Source organism: Panulirus ornatus, chromosome 25 (assembly GCF_036320965.1).
Source record: "Panulirus ornatus isolate Po-2019 chromosome 25, ASM3632096v1, whole genome shotgun sequence".
Classification (NCBI taxonomy): Eukaryota; Metazoa; Arthropoda; class Malacostraca; order Decapoda; family Palinuridae; genus Panulirus; species Panulirus ornatus.
The window spans coordinates 1,208,572-1,230,391 of NC_092248.1; the positions used below are offsets into that span (position 1 = coordinate 1,208,572).

Here is a 21,820-nt window from a genome sequence, read left to right on the forward strand (position 1 = left end):
CATTTTTTTTTTTTTTTTAGGTGCCTGTGACGACTTCATTTGTTAAAGTCTCTCTCTCTCTCTCTCTCTCTCTCTCTCTCTCTCTCTCTCTCTCTCTCTCTCTCTCTCTCTCTCTCTCTCTCTCTCTCTCTCTCTCTCCGTCTTAAGGCCAGACCACTTCGCTTGGACCTTGGGGTCTGTGTGGTCTTTGTGTGTTTGGAACTGTATAACTCTCTCTCTCTCTCTCTCTCTCTCTCTCTCTCTCTCTCTCTCTCTCTCTCTCTCTCTCTCTCTCTCTCTCTCTCAATGCCGCCGTGCTCCACCTGCAAGGAGATATGAATATGCAAATGTAATCATGTGCGTTGTCTGATTATAATTGTGATTTTAATTGTGTTAGCAGTGATGGCCTAAGAAGGCCCGGGACTCGGGATAATAACCCAGTGAGTGGTAGGTAGATAGATGCATTGGGGTGTGGGTGTGGAGGTATTGGGGGGGAGGGGGTGTCGTTTTATTTCGGCAGGTTGCAGTGCGAGGCTCTGACTTGAGTGTCATTTAATGATAATAGGAGCAAAACACCCTTGGATCGGACACTCGCCCGTGCGTTCCTATTATCTCGGCCGACCAGGGTAGCGGTGATATGTTTATTGGGCTGGTGGCGTGGGCCTACGTGCTCGCCCTGGCTGCTGCTGAAACCCGTTGCCAGCCTGCCCCTCCAGGTCTGCACTGGCGATCGAGCCGAACCTAACCTGGCCTTCTCCTGTTTCCTTCAGAAACATCTGTTTATCATCTCCTTTTCTCACCATACGCCAGCCAGACTTGTTCCCCCTTCCACTTCCCCTAAGGCTGTCGTCAGTCGCTGCCATACCCAATTTATCTACTCCGTTCTGTTTCTCCCAAGCTCCGTTTTCTCTAGGACGTCCTGCTGGCACCTTCTTCCCTCAGGGGTCCAGCTGGAACATATGGTGACGCATCCCGTGTGTCTTCCATTCTTTCATCATGGCCATACCATCATCTTTTCAAGTTAATTCCAGCACAGGTGTCCTGCTATTCTGGCAGCTGTTCGTTGTACAGATGTGATATATCGATGCCGGGGGGAGGGGGGGGTTCGATAGTAAGCCTCTTTTCGTTATCTTTTATGAATTCACTTTGTCATGTTGTATTGCTGGTTGTATTGTGTGTGTGTGTGTGTGTGTTTTGTTATTAACGACTGTTATTTCTTGTTTCAGGTTGGTGTGGCGAAGCTGAATCTTCAGGTATGTTGGTAATGTAATGCTAGGTACCCTTACTCATGTACTCCAGTGCTGAGTGTCCTTACTCATGTACTCCCGTGCTGAGTGTCCTTACTCATGTACTCCAGTGCTGAGTGTCCTTACTCATGTACTCCAGTGCTGAGTGCCCTTACTCATGTGCTCCCGTGCTGGGTGCCCTTACTCATGTACTTCAGTGCTGAGTGCCCTTAATCAGGTGCGGGGGCGCCCTTACTCGTGTGCTCAAGTGCTGGGTACCCACATACACATATACTCAAGTGCTGGGTGTCCGTGCTCATGTACCCAAGTGATGAGTCCCCATGCAAAAGTGTTGGGAACCTCTCTCTCTCTCTCTCTCTCTCTCTCTCTCTCTCTCTCTCTCTCTCTCTCTCTCTCTCTCTCTCTCTCTCTGTCTGTCTGTCTGTCTGTCTGTCTCTCTCTCTCTCTCTCTCTCTCTCTCTCTCTCACTCTCTCTCTCTCTCTCTCTGGTGTCGACGTCGACTTCCTCTGCCCGGCTAGTAAGCTGACCCGGGATTACGTGTCGATTACTCGCAGGCGGTGCGTTTGGAGGTGATGCGGCGCCTCGTGGAGCTTCAGGTGTTTATGACGTCTACCCCCGCCCCCCCCCTTGTAGTGTTGTAGTTGGAGTGGTGGTTGTCGTGGCGGAGTTGTGGTGTTGTCAACCGTCTTTGTATTTGTTCTATTGTTGTTGTTGTTGTTTTTTATTTTTCCTGGATTGGAGAGCGTGTTCAAGGTGTGGTCATGCGAGAGTGATGAAGAAGAGACAGCTAATTCTTTACGTTGTTGTGCAGCTGGGAGGGGAAGGGCAGACATCCCTGGGTTTTGCAAGATGTTGTAGGCAATGCGGGACTCCCGCACGTGGAGTCACGTGCATGGGGACGGGGCTTGGGCATGCGAGGTCACGTGAATAGTGGCGTCTGGGAAGTATTGAAGTCACACACACACACACACACACATATATATATATATATTTTTTTTTTTTTTTTTTTTTTTATACTTTGTCGCTGTCTCCCGCGTTTGCGAGGTAGCGCAAGGAAACAGACGAAAGAAATGGCCCAAACCCCCCCCCCCCCCCATACACATGTACATACACACGTCCACACACGCAAATATACATACCTACACAGCTTTCCATGGTTTACCCCAGACGCTTCACATGCCTTGCTTCAATCCACTGACAGCACGTCAACCCCTGTATACCACATGACTCCAATTCACTCTATTTCTTGCCCTCCTTTCACCCTCCTGCATGTTCAGGCCCCGATCACACAAAATCTTTTTCACTCCATCTTTCCACCTCCAATTTGGTCTCCCTCTTCTCCTCGTTCCCTCCACCTCCGACACATATATCCTCTTGGTCAATCTCTCCTCACTCATTCTCTCCATGTGCCCAAACCATTTCAAAACACCCTCTTCTGCTCTCTCAACCACGCTCTTTTTATTTCCACACATCTCTCTTACCCTTACGTTACTTACTCGATCAAACCACCTCACACCACACATTGTCCTCAAACATCTCATTTCCAGCACATCCATCCTCCTGCGCACATCTCTATCCATAGCCCACGCCTCGCAACCATACAACATTGTTGGAACCACTATTCCCTCAAACATACCCATTTTTGCTTTCCGAGATAATGTTCTCGACTTCCACACATTTTTCAAGGCTCCCAAAATTTTCGCCCCCTCCCCCACCCTATGATCCACTTCCGCTTCCATGGTTCCATCCGCTGACAGATCCACTCCCAGATATCTAAAACACTTCACTTCCTCCAGTTTTTCTCCATTCAAACTCACCTCCCAATTGACTTGACCCTCACCCCTACTGTACCTAATAACCTTGCTCTTATTCACATTTACTCTCAACTTTCTTCTTCCACACACTTTACCAAACTCAGTCACCAGCTTCTGCAGTTTCTCACATGAATCAGCCACCAGCGCTGTATCATCAGCGAACAACAACTGACTCACTTCCCAAGCTCTCTCATCCCCAACAGACTTCATATATATATATATATATATATATATATATATATATATATATATATATATATATATATATATATATATATATATATATATATGTTTCTCTTGACCGTCTGTATCCTTGTGTCATTCTGGGACAGCTGCCTTAGCCTGGGCATATGCTCCGGGACTGTTGAAGACATGAGTCTAATGTGTAGGAACTTGCCTGCTGAGGAACCACAATGTTTGGAGGTGTAGGGATGTGTAGGAACTTGTCTGGGAGGAGCCACAATGTTTGAATAGACGATTATGGAAGGGAGAGAGAGAGAGAGAGAGAGAGAGAGAGAGAGAGAGAGAGAGAGAGAGAGAGAGAGAGAGAGAGTTGGGGATGTGTAATGCCTTATGTCTGGGAGGAGCCACAGTGTTTGAATAGACGATTATGGAAGGGGGGGAGAGAGAGAGAGAGAGAGAGAGAGAGAGAGAGAGAGAGAGAGAGAGAGTTGGGGATGTGTAATGCCTTATGTCTGGGAGGAGCCAGAATGTTTGGAGGTGTATTGTAGGCACGTGTGGAGAGTGTATGGAGTGGAGTTGATCCAACATCGTCTTTCTGCCTCCCTCATTCCTGCTGCATTATGCCTGTGTGGTAATTACCTCCTCTTCCCTGTCTACCTTGTCTTCCTTCCTTCTTTCATCCCTTCCTTGTATCCTCTTCCCTGTCTACCTTGTCTTCCTTCCTTCTTTAATCCCTTTCATCTGTTCTCTTCCTTGTCTACCTTGTCTTCCTTCCTTCTTTCATCCCTTCCCTCTGTCCTCTTCCCTGTCTACCTTGTCTTCCTTCCTTCTTTCATCCCTTCCTTCTATTCTCTTCCCTGTCTACTTTGTTTTCCTTCCTTCCTTCCATCCCTTCCTTCTTTCTGTCCTCTTCTCTGTCTGCCTTGTCTTCCTTTCTTCTTCCATCCTTTCCTTCTTTCTATCCTCTTCCTTGTCGACCTTGTCTTCCTTACTTCTTTCTGTCCTCTTCCCTGTCTACCTTGTCTTCCTTCTGTCCTCAGATCTTTCATCCCTCTACATTTCCTTCCTTCACCCGCCTAATATACCCACTTACACTCTCTCTCTTTCCTACCTGTGGCGTCGGGTCGAGGTGTCTTGTGTGTCTTTTTGCTCCAGCGATCAGCGGGGCTGTTTGGTGCCGCTGCCGGTCCGAAGGCCTACGTGCCCTTGACAACCGGACTGGTCGGACACACGCTCCTCATACCTGTCCAGTACCTTGTGCAAGGCCGGTAAGTTTATCAGGTATTGTATGTCCACCAATACTGACTGGCACCTGGTGTGTGTGTGTGTGTGTGTGTGTGTGTGTGTGTGTGTCTGTGTGTGTGTGCTCCCTTTTATGAAGGCTGGCTTCTGCTGGTGTGGTGGTGTCTCGCTCGCTCTTATTACTCTCTCTCTCTCTCTCTCTCTCTCTCTCTCTCTCTCTCTCTCTCTCTCTCTCTCTCTCTCTCTCTCTCTCTCTCTCGCATCATCCAGAAAGAGAAAAAAAAATACTGCCAGACTGGAGACACCAAGACGGAAAGCAGTAGATATGGGCAAGACAGGTGATTATGGAGAGAGAGAGAGAGAGAGAGAGAGAGAGAGAGAGAGAGAGAGAGAGAGAGAGAGAGAGAGAGAATGTTGGCCATGAGCGAGGAAGGAATGAGGAGTTGAGAGAATATATAAGAAACGCTGGAGAGGAAATGTGTGAACTTTCCTTTTTGGGAAGAACAGAGCGGGAAGAAGAGAGAGGAGTTACGTGCACCGTACGGATGGGTGACCCTCACTCACGTATTGCTCTCGTACATGAACAAATTAGAAAAGTACAAAAGAAATGCATACCAGAGATTGGACTTTTTAAAGAGAGGGGGGTGCTTGAAGGGGGAGAAGGGGGGTGGGGTGATGCAGAATTGACCCCCCAAGGAGTTCATGAAGGGCATCATTACATGGTCATTGAAAATCAGCATTTAGTGAGGAAATGTTGTCAGCCAGCATTTGCAACTTTGTTGTTATTAGATATCGAGGTGTCGTAAAGTGGTTCATGCAGAGCAAGTGGACGGCTTTTGAGAGGCACTTCAAGCACCGTGACTGGGTAAGATTCCAGTCATCTTCCTCATAGAGAGAGAGGAAGAGAAAGAAAGACGAGAACTTTTATGTAATTGGAAAAGCCAATTGTCTGAGGTAAAAATCAGATGACAGACATTTCACAGAGTGGCTGATGCAACACCAGTACACACAGTGGAGGGTAGACGGTAATACGTAAGCAGGACAGACCAGGTTAACGTGAGTTCACATTTGAGAGAAGTCTTCGAATGAGTGGTGATGGGAAGCACACACACACGAGAACATCTGAACAGCTACAGTGGAGGGAGACTGAATGGGGGCCACTTCTTTATCTGCTCCTGGCGAACTTGTATCCTAAGATGAATGCTATTCTAAAGGTCCTGTCCGATTCTGGTTGATGTTTGCTATTACAAGAAGTATCTCAAAAACAGGGCTTTCTATAAATGGGAGGGCAAGTGTGCATTTGTTCCAGGAAGAAGCGTGTGGACCCGATTATAATTAGCTCAAGTGCAAAAAAACACTTTATCAGACTTGAATACAAGAACAGAGAATGGACGCTTGTTTTTCTAGATTTCAATTTAAGCGTATGATAGAGTAAACATTTAACTTTTTACTCGAGGAGGGCGTAACGACACAAGATCTTAAAGAACAAGATAGGAAATTGGACCAAAAGGATTTTTAAGTAACTGGAAAAGACAAGACAGTAACAAACGGGACTATGCGTGATGAAATTGATCTTTCAGGACACACACACACACACACACACACACACACACACACACACACACACACACACACACACACACACACACACAAAGGAGCGGTGCTAACCTCAGTTATCTTCATAACAGTGATGTCAGACATCGGCAGAAGAGCAGTTTATTAACAGGTGTCTTCAGTAGGGCGTTAAACAGTATGGTACGATCGGAAACTGACCGACGGGAGATGCGAACGTGAGCTACAGTACATAAGTGGACAGAAGTAAAGCTGATAGTATTCAAAAGGAAGACCAAGCTGAGGGGTCAGTCATGATACAATGTTGACACCATGTAAAGTTACTCGACAGGAAAAGTACCAAAAAAAAAAGAATGTAACTAAAGTTAGAGCTCTTGGAGGCATCGTGATCATTGTAATATTGTTATTGTTCGACCCTCAAGATCCCTCTTTTATGGCGCTCCTGCGGCCTCAGAGTTGCGCAACGGTCAGTAGCAGGGAAGAAATGGATTCCTCTGGAGTGAGATGCTCTTTCTCGAGACTGTTTTTCTCCCTCTCGTCCAAACACGTTGACGCATCCTCGCCAAAAGTAAGTTTTCTCTCGCGTTGTGACCTTATGCACGCGGGAGTCTGATATCACCAAAAACTAGAATTCACTTGAGCTGACTCGAAGAGCACCTCCCAAGCCAATGTAATGCACCCGAAACCACAGCTCCCTATCCACATCCAGGCCCCACAGACCTTTCCATGGTTTACCCCGGACGTTACACTTTGCCCTGGTTCAGTCCATTGACAGCACGTCGACCCCGGTATACCACATGCACCACGAGACACAAAACCGTACATGAAGATGTTTGATGTTTTGCAGAAAAAGCAGGATTTTTTTTTTTTTTTTTTGATCCTGCTGTGTCGTATGGTCGCCAAACAAACAGATGGAAGGAGAGAGAGAGATAGAGATAGATAGATAGATAGATAGATAGATAGATAGAGAGAGAGAGAGAGAGAGAGAGAGAGAGAGAGAGAGAGAGAGAGAGAGAGAGAGAGTTCAGAAACAGTTCACGTGCAGCAGACCTGAGGGAATGGAACATGTGAACCACCAGGAGAAGCTAAAAGAACTCGGAACTTTACGACCAAGGAAGATCTGTAGAGGAAGATGCTTGATCAGGTCTCCTTAAACGATGAGCTTGAAGGATGAAGGACGAAAAGCCTCTCTTTAAGGACGCAACAAGACTTGATACTTCTTCAGTAGTACAGACGAAGTGTACCAGACCAGCCAGGCTGTTGAGGTCTCTGTAGGCCTGAGAGCTGCGGCTTCCGACAGCTTGATGGACCAACGACACAACCCAACAGTCTACGCCCAGCCGGAGCTGTGGAGGCGAAGATCCCCTCCCCGAAGACTTCACCAGGTGTGCACCAGGTAATGACCTGGAATGGACTGGAATAGTCTCACATGAATATATACGAGAACCTTGCAGGAAACCCAGAAAACCTGTTCAGTGTCCAGCCAGGAGAGATGAGAAGTATGCATGCGACAATATTTAAAAGAAAACTTGATGTACGGTTGAAGTTAGTCCCAGAGGAACCCAGAGTAAATGTGAACATGGCGGCAGAAATAAACTGTTACTCATCAAGCAGGTAATCTCTCTCTCTCTCTCTCTCTCTCTCTCTCTCTCTCTCTCTCTCTCTCTCTCTCTCTCTCTCTCTCTCTCTCTCTCTCTCGTAGGTAGCCGTCGACCAGGGAGGTATCTGATTGCCACTACCCTCCTGTGCATAGGGAGAGAGTCTGTGACGGCCGCGCAGAGAGCCAGCACTTCGGTGGTTCTCGTGTGTCACTCCTTTGACTCAGGCGGCTATCTTTCTCTCTCTCTCACTCTCTCTCTCTCTTGTCTCGGCCACACGCGGGCTCCTGGCATTCAGCCGGCAAACATGCAACCGCCCCGCCTCGTACATGACGCTGGGCAACACGTAAATCACACAGCCCGTTGTGCAAAACTTTGAAAAACCTCCCATTGCGGTGAGAGCTACGCACTAAGCCCCTGCCTCTTGGCCAGATCTAGTAAGTAAACACACACACACACACACACACACACACACACACACACACACACGAGCCTCCAGGTATGTGTCTAATGTAAACACATGTGCCAGGTGACAGGTTGAATATCTAGGTAGGGCATAACTCACAGTACACGCTAATGGGTTAAATGACATTCATCAACCAACCTGCAACCTCTAATTACCAGCGGGTGGATGGGAAGGGAGAGGGGAGTGAGAGGAGGAGAGGGTGGGGGAGATGAGTGGGTTATGTCTGGGGGAAAGTGTATGTGTGTGTGTGTGTATGTGTGTGTGTGTGTGTGTGTTTACGTACGAGATTTGACTAAGAGGCAGGGGCTTAGTGCGTAGCTCTCAATGGGAGATTTTTCATTAGTGAGGTAGGTAAATGGGGATGCTAAGGGGAGAACGGATAACAAAGGATCCTTCAGGGAAAGCAAGGTGATGGGTAAGGTAAAGTGAAGGGGTGTAGGCCAGGTTGTATCCAAGATGGAAAGGTAAATGCAAGACAATGCAAGAGGCCCAAGCTAAAGGCTAGATAGAGGAGAGTAGTGGTAACACATCTGTCGGTCATTGTTCAGGATGTAAGCAACCCATACACACACACACACACACACACACACACACACACACACACACACACACACACATGCTCAAAATGAATAATTTATGTACAGCGCCGACCCGGGTGGGGGATGGGGGGGGCACCACCATCAACCCCCCCCCCCCCTTCCCTGGCGGCCACCATTAGTAGTTATATATTCACTGACGTCATACGGGGTTAGTCTGGTTCAAGGGACCTTTCGGAATGACGTTGTATTGACGTCACAGTGCTCACTCACAGCCTGTGACAGCGGGTGTATTCTGGCCGCTAGCGCATGCCTCCGCTTTTGTATTTCGTTGGTCGGACACAGTTACAAGTACCTCCACTAAGCCCCACACCCGGTGGCATGGACAACGCTGTATGTCTTGCAGGTTGGAGGTGGTGGTGGCGGCGTGTATTGTACTGTCGGACTCGTTGCGCAGTGGCTAGCCTCCCTCAATGTGCATCTGGTCACGTGCGCCACAGCAGCCACCAGCGGCTGTTGCTCTTCTGAAGGGGGAGAGAGAGAGAGAGAGAGAGAGAGAGAGAATATACATATCCAGGTCAGGTTCTGTACGCCTGCACACGCCTGTTCTTACCACATCGTCCGCGATCCCGACACCTCGGCGTGGCACTCCCACGCAAACCGTTTCACCTACACGTAGCATAGCTTTCGAGCCTTTCCCCATAAGTGGGTCTTACGTATCACAGACGTCCTGACGACGACGGACGGCGTCTGCTGCCTACCCCCTGCTGTCTGCAGACCTGAGTGACCCTTCTCTTGAGCCTTCCAGTGGATACGATGGCCTGGCCTTTGACGTCAGCTTTAAGGCTCAGGTTAAAAGGCCAAGGGCTGGGCCTCTCGTACTCTAGGATCTTCCTCCTGTAGCTGCAAGGCACTCATTGAGCTAGGTGTCAGCCATCCAAGATTTCGTTTTGATACATTATTGGTTCAGCTGTTTGGTACATCTCACGTGCTCTGGAAATGGATCACTCTCCTCCAGTCTACCCATAAGATGTAACTGAAGTGAATTGGCGAGTGTGTGTGTGTGTGTGTGTGTGTGTGTGTGTGTGTGTGTGTGTGTGTGTGTGTGTGTGTGTGTGTGTGAGGAGCAATAATCACTGTACATTGTAGATGATGACTTGAATTACTTACGGAACCTTTATAGTTTCATTATGTACTTTAAACCAGTAGGAATAAGTCGTTCGTGCCCAAATAAAGGCAGTTCGTGTCGGGATGATTCGTTGCCTACGTTAAGCATTGGTTTGTGAAAGTTGTCAGTTTTTATTGTGGACGGCGACCCGGCAGTGGGATTGTTGTTGATTGGCCAGGAGAGGACGATTATCCTTTGGATGTTTTTGATCTTTTTAGTTATATTTTTCTTCCTCTGAACTGGCATGTCAGACGGAACAAGAATCTTTGGAGCTTTTCTTGTGGGCTTCGAAAGTGTATTGAGGATGAGGAGGAAGAGGATATTTCGTAAAACGGGACCTTGAACAACACTCTCTCCTGATTAGGGAGAAGGGAGAAGTCTGTCTCTTGGTTTTGACTACATTGGACCAAGTCATTGAACACCAAAGGCTCACTGAGGTGGGCTCGGATCGCTCAGCTGGCAAGGGGACCATGTTGAATGTCGGTCATAATTACGAAGGGAGGATACATGGTAGAGGACCATGTCCCAGTCATTCTGTAAAGTATAGGTTCAGTCTGATGTGAGGTTTTCGTCGAGAGGATTTTGTGATCTTTCAGCCATTTAGGACAGTTGACAGACGGTAGCCACCATATGAAGGTCAGATCGATCGACAAGATAAGGAAACTTTGTGAAGACCATCCATCAGCTGTTTCTGTTGTTTTGGTTCTATTCGTTTGATGGTTTTCAAGAGGACTTTGAAATCTGAGCGGGTCAGAGACCATTTTACTCTTTGGCGAGCATATCAGATCCGGACAGTGAAGCAGAGGGCTTCTCCCCACCCACCACTAGAGATGGACTAGCATGAAATGAGGAATCATTTATCATTTCTGAAAAGTTTCGGTGTAGTTGACTCCATAGGAAACCTACTCATAGGTGGGCCGAAAACGACATTTGTTTAAAGAGCAAGTAGGAGAAAGCCGAAGGATGGGAGTTAAGACATTATGAGGCTCAAGCCAGACCCTGACGGAAGCTTTCGAAATACCACAGGGCACGACATTGAAACTCCTCAGTTCCCTGAGGAAGGAAGACCCGAGGCTGGGCAGGGAGTAAAGAATGTTTACCAATTTTAGATCACCTACTGACAACTCCCCATTAGATCAAAAAGAGATGCACAGTAGTATGTAGTTAGCCTTTCCAGCACGTCCCATCACTAACTGGTAATCTATGAAGAGAATTTTGCGCTCTGAATGGAAACTTATAAACGTTAGCCTGCAAGATTTTGAAGCTCAGGTGTTTACGTTCGAATCGAGAAGATTCAGAGACCTTTGAACGATGGATTTCAAAGCTGAATTGGTGCATTTTTTTCTCTAGGGAGAAGGAAAAGTGTGGATTGTTAAGCAGAGGCGAAGGCGAGTTAGTGAGCACAAGTACAGACTCTTGAGTGATAGTGCTTTAGGACACGAGGAGGAATAACATTATTCTCCCTGTGCTTTGTCTTCTATAACGACAGGAACAATCTCTGAACCTGAGGCAAGAGAATATATGAAGGCTCATGAGGGAGGAGTCAGCAGCACATCATTAGTAATGTCAAGACCATCCAGTGCAATAAGAAAAGAGGGAGCTGAAGAGTGGAGCTGTACCAGGAGCAGAGGCGGGTCTTATGGCGCAAGGACGATCGAAAGAGAGGGAGATGGATTCCCAGTATTTGTTAAGAGCTCAAGGCCAAAGACCAGAAAAGATCTTATCATTGAGATCAGACGGACCAACGTAAGTCCTTCGTATGATAGTGTTTAGCCTTACAGCGCCTCCTGTGGAAGTGAAGGCTCAAAGAGAGTCGGGTGAAAGGGAATGTTCCCACGCAGGATACATTCGATCCCCATTCCGTATGGATCTGGAACAACAGCCTTTCAAGCAGTGGATGACGATAGACGGTTTTAGAGGAAGAGGGAACTATGTCTCCCTCTCGCTTGCACTGGGCTTCGTCGTACGTTCTTCAAGTGGCAGTACTCTTGCGAAGCGTGTTCAGAAGATTCCTGTAGAAACTGCGCAGCGATAGTGAGGAGGGTCAAAGGTGAGGAAGAGATCGAACGTGTTGAAAATTTGGTCATGAAGATCGAGAACGCGAGTGGGATGTCTGATTAATTGATTAGTATGTGGACGGCTGAAGAGAAGCGGTCCTCAGTATCTTCATCGTTAGTGTGGGAGGAATTTCCTGGAGATTATGGAATCTCTTGATGTCCGGGTCGTCCTGAAACCCGAAGTTTATTGAAACTGGAGGATCTGGAAGCATGCGGTGGTGCTGGAGGCTTATCGTGCTCATGACACCTTGTCGAACTGTTTGGTGGCCTGTGAGTCTAATGTTATTTCAGAAATCTTTCGAGGTCAAGAACCTTGTAGTTGGCTCTGGAAACTTGCAGCAAGGAAGGATGTTAGCGAGGGGGTCTAGAGCCTCGTAGTGGTAATGGAACCATGCATTTGTTGGTTCTTCTAGTTTTTAGTGGCGGTGTTTCTACAACCTTGAAGTGCGATTGAAGCCGTCTGGTGATCCTGGAAGGAGATGATGGTTTGGAAGCCTCAAGGTGGCCCATTGGCCTTGCTTGGTTTTGCAATCCTATGATGATCCAAGGATTCTGTCTTGTGACATTATGGTGGACATAACCTTGCAACACTATGGGGATCCAGGGACCTTATCCTGGTCTTGCAACATTATATTGGACCGTCGGTCCTATAGTCATCTTGCAACACTATACGGTGGTCCGTAGACCTTGTCGTGGGTATAGTAGTATTTTGGTGATCCAGGGACCTTGTCGCGGTGCTACAATATTGTGGAAATCAAGGAACCTTGCCATGATGTTGAAACGTGTTGATAATCCACGCACGTTGCAGATCTAGGGATTTTGTTTTTGCAGTATTGAGGTGATCCAGGAACCTTGTCTTAGTGTCGCAACATAGGGGGATCCAGGGGGACCTTGATGTTCTGCATATGCTGATTCATGAACCTTATCATAGTGTTGCAGCACTATAGTAATCCTGGAACCTTCTCATATTGCAACATTATGCTGGTCTAGGAACCTTTCCCTGTCTTGCAACATTGTGGTGCTCCAGGTTCCATCTCGTGGTGTTGCGACATTATGATGATTAAGGAAACTTGTCGTGGTGTTACAGCATTATGGTAATGAGACACCTTGTCGTGGTATTGTAGCATTATGGTGATTAAGGAGACCTGTCGCGGTGTTACAACAATATGGTGGTTAAGGAAACTTGGCGTCGCAAAATCCTGGTGACTAAGAAACTTTTGATAGTTTGAGAATCATTGTGTTGGTGGATCAACTCTGGTGGTGGTCAGTGACATATGTTGGTCCCCCAGGGACCATCATTCGTTTGAACCATTATAAAAGCCCTTTGGCTTCCCCTCCTCCACCTCTCAGCTCCCACTATCTCTCTCATTCACATGGAACTTCGGGGTAGTCTTTAAAAGTCTTCTGACCCACGAGCTTTATGGAAGTATTGGAACCTGGCATTGGTCCTTGGACCATAGGTTAACCTAGAAACTGGTGAGTGGCTCTGAAGCTTACCTTGGAGCGTCCCTGGGACGCAGTGGTGATCCTTACATCCTCTGGTGGCTGACCTTGGTGTTGGTCCATGAACCTGGTGGTGGTTCTGGAAACGTAGTGTTTGCAGACGAATGAGACACTTATGAGAACACTGTGATGGGGTGATTCATGCACTGTGTTCTGTATGGAGCCATTCGGTGGTTCTGTGACTTATGTCATGCTCCTGGAATCATTCGTTTGTCATGGAAGCTGTTGGATAGTCTTCAAACACTGTAGTGGTCATGAAATTGTGTCTAACGTTCCAGAAACTTCGTTGCTTTGAAACCTTTGGATAACTGTGGCGCCTCGTAATGTTCGTGGAAGTCTTTGATATGCGTCTAGCTTTTCATTTCGTATGGATCATTGAACTTGGGTGAGGAACCTCGCTGTAGTCTAAAGAACTTTGCAGTAACTCCAGGATCACAGTTATGTGTCTTCTTGATATGATTGTGCGTCCTTATGATCGTGTCCGAACCCTGGAAACTTTCCTGTGACCATGGAACCCTGGGGTGGGGGATCTGGAATCTACTGGTTCTCTTGTAGTCTCACAGTAATAGCGCTGATGCTTTCCATTGTTCCAAGAAGAACAACGTGGTGTGCTCGTAACCTTGGAGCATTTCATTGGCCCTGGAACCTTGCAGTGGTGACTTTGTAAGCTTGCAGTGATAAGCCTGGAGCAGTGGTGCCTCCCATTAGTCCTGGAACGTTCGTGTGATGCTTGCACTCTGCGTTGACGTATTAATGATGGGCTGGCCAGTGAGGGTCTAGCATTGTGTATGCACGGCGTCGGGGCAGTGGTTAAGGTGCCGACGTAACTAGATTATGTACCAGCGTGCGTAGTTCGCTCCATAGTGTACTTAAGTCATTCGCCCGTGTTCGAAAGTTGCTGCGAAACGCCGCGGCTTATGTAAGTCATTAGTAAGTGTTGGTGTGGTGAGCGCAGCCCCGGATTTGTACGTTAGTCGGCTGTAAGGCGTCCTAGTTGCGTCTCGGCGCAGAGAGCTTGAAAGACCTGTTCTGTTTTCAGGAAAACGAACTACATCCCAAGATGAATTTGAACTGTTGCCAATGGGATCTTGTCTGGCCTTGCTAATCCGTCACCTTTTGACCTACACTGACTTGTTATTATCTCTGGCGAGTCTCTTATAGTTAAAAGTTTTCTCCTCCATTATTGTTACACGCTGGTTATTGGGTGCTGGATGATATATATATATATATATATATATATATATATATATATATATATATATATATATATATATGTATATGTGTGTGTGTATGTGTGTGTGTGTGTGCAGTACGCACAAACAAGTACATACAGTCACTGCTTTAGTATGTTACTGGTATTTCCAGTATGGAATGTTCGTGGAAAGAGAAGTGTTTGTAAGTTTTTGACTTGAGTGTTCAAGGAAGCAGAGAACCTGATTGAGTGGAGAACTTGGAGGGACCATCACGGGGGCAGTAATGTTGGCTTATTGTGGGTGCTTGCCGGATTCATCAGGTGAGTGCAGCCACGTCCAATAGTCAGTTGCCTCCTCTGGGCACGTCGGGAAATCGTAGTCGTTCTGTAGGGTACTTTTGTGGCCTCCTGCCTCCTCTGCTGATTATTTTTAATGTTATAACTTGAAAAGGAAGTTGATTAGTGGAGGAGAGAATGCAAATCGTAATGTGTGATAGACTGATTCTATAATGCGTTTGAATAATGCCTGCAGAAGATGTGTGGGGAAATCTTTGCATCAAGAGCACTGTGAGGATCTGTTAGGTCTAAGTTACGGTCAGTCCTCCATCGTTTGTTCCAGTGTGTTCTCTTCTTGACCCGAGACCCGTCCCTAACTCGTGGTACACCGTCGATTAATATTTTCCCCCTGGCATAGATGTCTTAGTCGTGGCTTACCTTAGAGTGATATAGTTTCCACGAGTGGTGTACCCTGGTAATGTACGGGCCTGATGATGATCAAGGTCTGGAGTGTGGTTTACCCTTAGATGCTGTTGACTGATCTGATGTTTCGCACTGTAATTGCCTTTTGGGTCTTTGGCCTCAGCTGTTCGATGCTGTTTCCCCTCTGCCGCTGCCGTTTCTTCTGCTCTACGGCCTACATTTGTTGTTCATTCTGCTCCTGCTGCTTACCCTGCTGTTATTTGGTACTGCTGTTAATGATGGTGCTACTTCTGCTGCTGTTCTTCCGTATGATCTGCTCCTTTTCCTGTTGCCAGTTGCTGCCGCCGTTGCGAACAGATGCTGTGCTGACGCCTCTGCTGTTTCAAGGGCCACTTCTGTTGTTGTTGGAGCTGTCGCAATCCCGCTGTTGCTGGGGGCCTGCTGCACCTTGCTGCTTGTGTTGCCCCAGCTGTTGCTGCAGCTGGGATTAGGCTTAGTGAGTGGCAACTGCCCGTCAGCCAGGGAACCAAATGTGACCTTTTGCGCGCGTTATGAAGGCTTCGGGCGCGGTGTGTTGAACTTGACGAAGGCCACCTACACAAAGGAGTGTTTTTCCCTAGCTTTTTATGCGACAGAAACTTGCTGCAGTAAGTGGTCAATATATATATATATATATATATATATATATATATATATATATATATATATATATATATATATATATATATATATATAGCTCGTTGACTATTTGGAGTAACTCATCCCTACCCAGTTTTGTTTCTTACAGTGTGCGCTATGATGGAGACGGCCTCAGCCACTGCCTTGCACTGATTGATGTCCCCGTTGCTGTGGTGATATGACCATTGTGATGGTGACACCCGTGGCTGCGTTGATGCCGTTGCTGTGGTGATATGACCATTGTGATGGTGACACCCGTGGCTGCGTTGATGCCGTTGCTGTGGTGATATGCCCATTGTGATGGTGACACCCGTGGCTGTGTTGATGCCGTTGCTGTGGTGATATGCACATTGCCGTGGTGTTGCCTCCTGCTATGTACCCCGAGTTGCATTTGTCTCTTTGTTTGATCCCTCTGGATTGCATCGAGGAGTGGTGATGTGGGGCGTAGCGGAGGATGGATGGGGTTCGTTCGTGTTTGGCCCGAGTCGGCGACGTTAGGGCGCCGCATCGGTGTGAAAACTGGCCAGTATGGCATCGTCTGGATACCGGTTCCTGTTCCCTGTGACTATCTGGAATCCTGTGGGGGTGGTTGGGGAGGGACATGTACAGTATATATATAATTCTTATTTGAGTTGGGGGTAATGGAATTCTTCATAATTTTTTGCATTTGATTAAATTTTGATAGGTATGTTTGTAAATGTTGATGATTGTATTGTATATTATTATTATTATTATTATTATTATTATTATTATTATTATTGCCCGAGGACCCCCTTTTCTGAGCTCTTGCGGCATTGAGGCTGCGCTCCAATCAGGGGCAGGGAAATTATATAATCTTTTGAAGCAAGTAGTTCTCGTACAAAACTGTTCTCCTTTTGGTCTATACAACCAAAGATTTTTCGCTCCCTGTGTAACCACGTGTAGCCAGAATCCGTTAACTTATATACATATATATATATATATATATATATATATATATATATATATATATATATATATATATATATATATATATATATGCAGCGACCGCAAAAAAAAAAAAAACATTGCTCACCCCCCTGTATATTTTCAAAGGCGATACACGGCTGAGATTTATTGTGGATACTAGCATATGACGCTCTCAGGGTGAAATGATCGTACTAATGTTTCTTATAGTGTGAACTCAAGCAACCCGCCTCAGTGTGCCTCATGCTATCATCAGGGAAGGGTGCTCTTTCTTTAGTCTTTCTGGAAAGTTGTTTTTAGGCGTTGTATATTATCCTCTTGTACCTCGAAATGGTTGGCTTTTACCTTTGTAAGGAAGCGAAATCCCGAATTTTCGCTTGGAAGCAAGAAAATGTAGGTACACTTGAGATTTCTGGGCGCTTGGAACGCACGATCATGCGGCTGCTTCCTGCAACACCTCATCATCGCCTTCCCTCATTCAGATCAAGATCCTTTGGACCCAAAACATGGGGCTAGAATACTACAGGAACCTTGCCCAGGCGTCTGCAGATTGCAATCAAGGCCATTGTACTAAATTGTAAGTGTGACATGGCCTTTGAAAATATATATTGAGATGGGAGGAGAGGTGGGGAGAGAAAGGCTTTTATGCGGATATATATATATATATATATATATATATATATATATATATATATATATATATATATATATATATATATATATATATATGCACACAGAATCCGTGACAAGTGGATAAGGATGGGAGATGACATTTGAGACAACTAGAGCATTTAATTCCTGCGTGTCTGTTTCTCTTGGCGGATAACATGAGAGTGAAGGCTGGTGTTCTGATTGGGTTTTGTTTGAGAGCATATAGGATATGCAGGGCTGACTTGCCGGAGGACAAGTTAAAGTATATTGGAGAGGCTTTCGAAGAACCGAAATATCCAGATGGCGTGATACTGAGAATGAGAAAGAAGGCGAAGTAAATAACGAACAGACAAGGAGGATATGGAGGTTGGGAGGGGAATGAAGAATGTATTATTATAACCCGGACGAACAAGTCGAATGAAATGGACAGATAAAGTCAGAGTTATAATTACATTGAAGTGCAGCAAGTAGGAGAAATAGGTGATGTTGCAAGAGTCAAGAATAAGAGGAACAGCATTGAGAACAGTATCGTCGGCTGCATACCATACCGGCCATGTTCCTGCCATTACTATGGGGGAAGTGTCTTGTGGCTCGCACCAACGCTTGGATGAGCACAAGGCTCGTATTAGGCCTCGCAGGACTTCATATGCGTTAGCGGTTCATGCACGGGTGCATGGACGCCATCCTTATTCGAGGCAGACGAAGGCACTGCATGAAGACGTAGAAAAATTCATAAACATGCATGATAAGAGGCCAAGCGTACATCGCAACGGAAGAGACAACGAATCATGCAGATGGATTCCATTAAGCTGGCAAGTGCAACAGCAGAAGTGATGTCATTAAGAGGTGGGAAGAGTGAATGTTGTTGAAATCCTCATCCCGGAAGGGTGGGAGGAGCGCACGGCGCGGGAACCAATGAGGTCACAACACGTCACGGCGTCCAGAGGGTTGACCTGGGCTGCAGATATATCCTTGTGTTCTGGTCTGTTGTCCATCCATTCCATGAAGATGGTTCAATGAACCGGAACGTAGGAATGAAGTGCTGTAGTTCTCAAATGTCTTTTTCCACCCTTATCCATATATATGTTTTTTTTTTTTTTTTCATACTATTCGCCACCTCCCGCGTTAGTGAGGTACAATTAAGAACAGAGGACTGAGCCTTTGAGGGAAGTCGTCACTTCTCTGGTCCTTCTTTTGGAAAATTTAAAACGAGAGGAGAGGATTTCCAGCCTCCCCGCTTCCTTCCCTTTTAGTCGCCATCTACGACGCGCAGTGAATGCATGGGAAGTATTCTTTCTCCTCTATTCTCAAGGATATATATATATATATATATATATATTCAGTGTCACCAAACTTCGCTTACAAGAGGTTACATAGCGAGTACAGCCACTTGAAAGAACTTAGGAACCTATATATATTTCACTGCTTTAAGAAGTGGCGCAGTCTTTAAGAGACTCATGGAAATAGGCCCTGGGTTGATTATATACGTATGTTTATGATAACGATTTACCTTTTGGGCAAGGAGGGTTCGAACCCAGGCCTACCGCGCGGCAGGCCGATACGCTATCCATTTGGGCCACGAGACAACGGAATCTCTCCATCTCGACCAAGTAGACGTCCATGAGATCCTCCGTCACATCACGTGACATGAGAGGTTAGGGGATCCCTACGGCCAAACGTGCCATAGTTAGATATCAGTGAGAACGATGTACCTATATACCCTGGTTCAGCCCATTGACAGCACGTCGTTCCATATATACCACATCGTTCGAATTCGCTTTATCCCTTGCGCGCTTTAAAATTCTCATGCATGTTGTCGGTGGAAAGCACGAAAAGGTCGGTGGAGTCTGGTTGTGCATAGGGTGACTCTGGTTTGGTTGCATTATTCGTGAGAGCTAGAGAGTGGATTTGAGTGAATGACGCCATTTCTTCGTTTGTTCCTGACGCTGACGCGGGAAATGGCGTGTACTGTATGTGTATATACACACGCGCGCGCACACACACACACACACACACACACACACACACACAGTTTATTACTGTCATACAACTCCAGGACCCCATCCCAGGGGCTCTTGCAGCTCCACGGCAGCGCTTCGCTCCGCACTCAGTAGCAGGGAAACGATGGAATCCAGTGTAAGCGAAGAAGTTCTTTGAGAGCACTCAACTGAGGATGATACACCCTTGCCAAATATATTTAGCGTTGCCGAATACCACGCAAAAGGTCATGGGTTCGAATCCTGGCTGTTGGAGGGTATTATGCTTTTTATGAAAGTGCGCGTTCATATGTATTCCTGTATGTATATAGGGGATAGGGGAGAAAGAATACTTCCCACGTATTCCCTGCGTGTCGTAGAAGGCGACTAAAAGGGAAGGGAGCGGGGGGCTGGAAATCCTCCCCTCTCTTTTTTTTTTTTTTTAATTTTCCAAAAGAAGGAACAGAGAAGGGGGCCCGGTAAGGATATTCCCTCAAAGGCCCAGTCCTATGTTCTTAACGCTACCTCGCTAACGCGGGAAATGGCAAATACTTTAAAAGAGAAAAAAAAAAAAAGATATAAATATATATATATATATATATATATATATATATATATATATATATATATATATATATATATATGTTTGATCGAGTAAGTAACGTAAGGGTAAGAGAGATGTGTGGAAATAAAAAGAGCGTGGTTGAGAGAGCAGAAGAGGGTGTTTTGAAATGGTTTGGTCACATGGAGAGAATGAGTGAGGAAAGATTGACCAAGAGGATATATGTGTCGGAGGTGGAGGGAACGAGGAGAAGAGGGAGACCAAATTGGAGGTGGAAAGATGGAGTGAAAAAGATTTTGTGTGATCGGGGCCTGAACATGCAGGAGGGTGAAAGGAGGGCAAGGAATAGAGTGAATTGGAGCGATGTGGTATACCGGGGTTGACGTGCTGTCAGTGGATTGAATCAAGGCATGTGAAGCGTCTGGGGTAAACCATGGAAAGCTGTGTAAATATGTATAATTGCGTGTGTGGACGTATGTATATACATGTGTATGGGGGTGGGTTGGGCCATTTCTTTCGTCTGTTTCCTTGCGCTACCTCGCAAACGCGGGAGACAGCGACAAAGCAAAAAAAAAAAAAAAAGTATAAAAAAAAATATATATATATATATATATATATATATATATATATATATATATATATATATTATTATACTGGTCACTGTCTCCCGCTTTAGTGAGATAGCGCAAGGAAACAGACGAAAGAATGGTCCAACCCACCCAAATACACATGTATATACATAAACACCCACACACGCACATACACATACCTATGCATTTTAACGTGTACTTACATATACATACACAGACATATATACACATGTACATATTCATACTTGCTGCCTTTATCCATTCCCGTCCCCCCCCCCCTCGCTACAAATGAAAAATAACCCCCCCCCCCTCCCCCCAAGCGCGCGAGGTAGCGCTAGGAAAAGACAACAAAGGCCATATTTGTTCACACTCAGTGTCAAGATGTCATGTCTGATGCACCGAAACCACAGCTCTCTTTCAACATCCAGGCCCTACAAAACTTTCCATGGTTTACCCCAGACGCTTCACATGCCCTTGTTCAATCCACTGACAGTACGTCGACCCCGATATACCGCATTATTCCAATTCACTCTGTTCTTGCACACCTTTCACCCTCCTGTATGTTCAGGCCCCGATCGCTCAGAATCTTTTTCACTCCGTCCTTCCACCTCCAATTTGGTCTCCCACTTCTCGTTCCCTCCACCTCTGACACATATATCCTTTTTGTCAGTCTTTCCTCACTCATTCTCTCCATGTGACCAAACCATTTCAATACACTCTCTTCTGCTTTCTCAACCACCCTTTTTATTACCACACATCTCTCTTACCCTTTCATTACTTACTCGATCAAACCACCTCACACCACATATTGTCCTCAAACATCTCCCTTCCAACACATCCACCCTCCTCCGCACAAATCTATCTATAGCCCACGCCTCGCAACCATGTAACATTGTTGGAATCACTGTTCCTTCAAACATACCCATTTTTGCTCTCCGAGATAACGTTCTCGCCTTCCAGACATTTTTCAACGCTCCCAGAACCTTCGCCCCCTCCCTCTGGCTTATTTCCGCTTCCATGGCTCCATCCGCAGCTAAATCCACTCTCAATTATCTCTTCTTCATAATATTTTACAAAACTATAGTGCTGATTGGGATTTTCAATTAGATTTATCTTTTCTCCACATTTTATCGAGCTCTCACGTCTAGTCAGACCTGCACC

The 21,820-nt window shown here is 46.1% G+C and overlaps 1 protein-coding gene across 5 annotated transcripts in view; it reads left to right on the top strand.

The window, feature by feature from the left end:
* Nucleotides 1-21,820, top strand: part of LOC139757156 (mothers against decapentaplegic homolog 3-like) — a 231,799-nt gene that overhangs the window by 96,212 nt on the left and 113,767 nt on the right. For 3 of the 5 annotated variants that reach the window (XM_071677259.1, XM_071677260.1, XM_071677258.1), the window contains one exon: nt 1,206-1,232. The exons of the other annotated variants lie outside the window; for them this stretch is intronic. In XM_071677259.1, the coding sequence (XP_071533360.1) occupies nt 1,206-1,232 (27 nt within the window). The remainder of the gene's footprint in view (nt 1-1,205; nt 1,233-21,820) is intronic. 5 annotated transcript variants of the gene reach the window in all.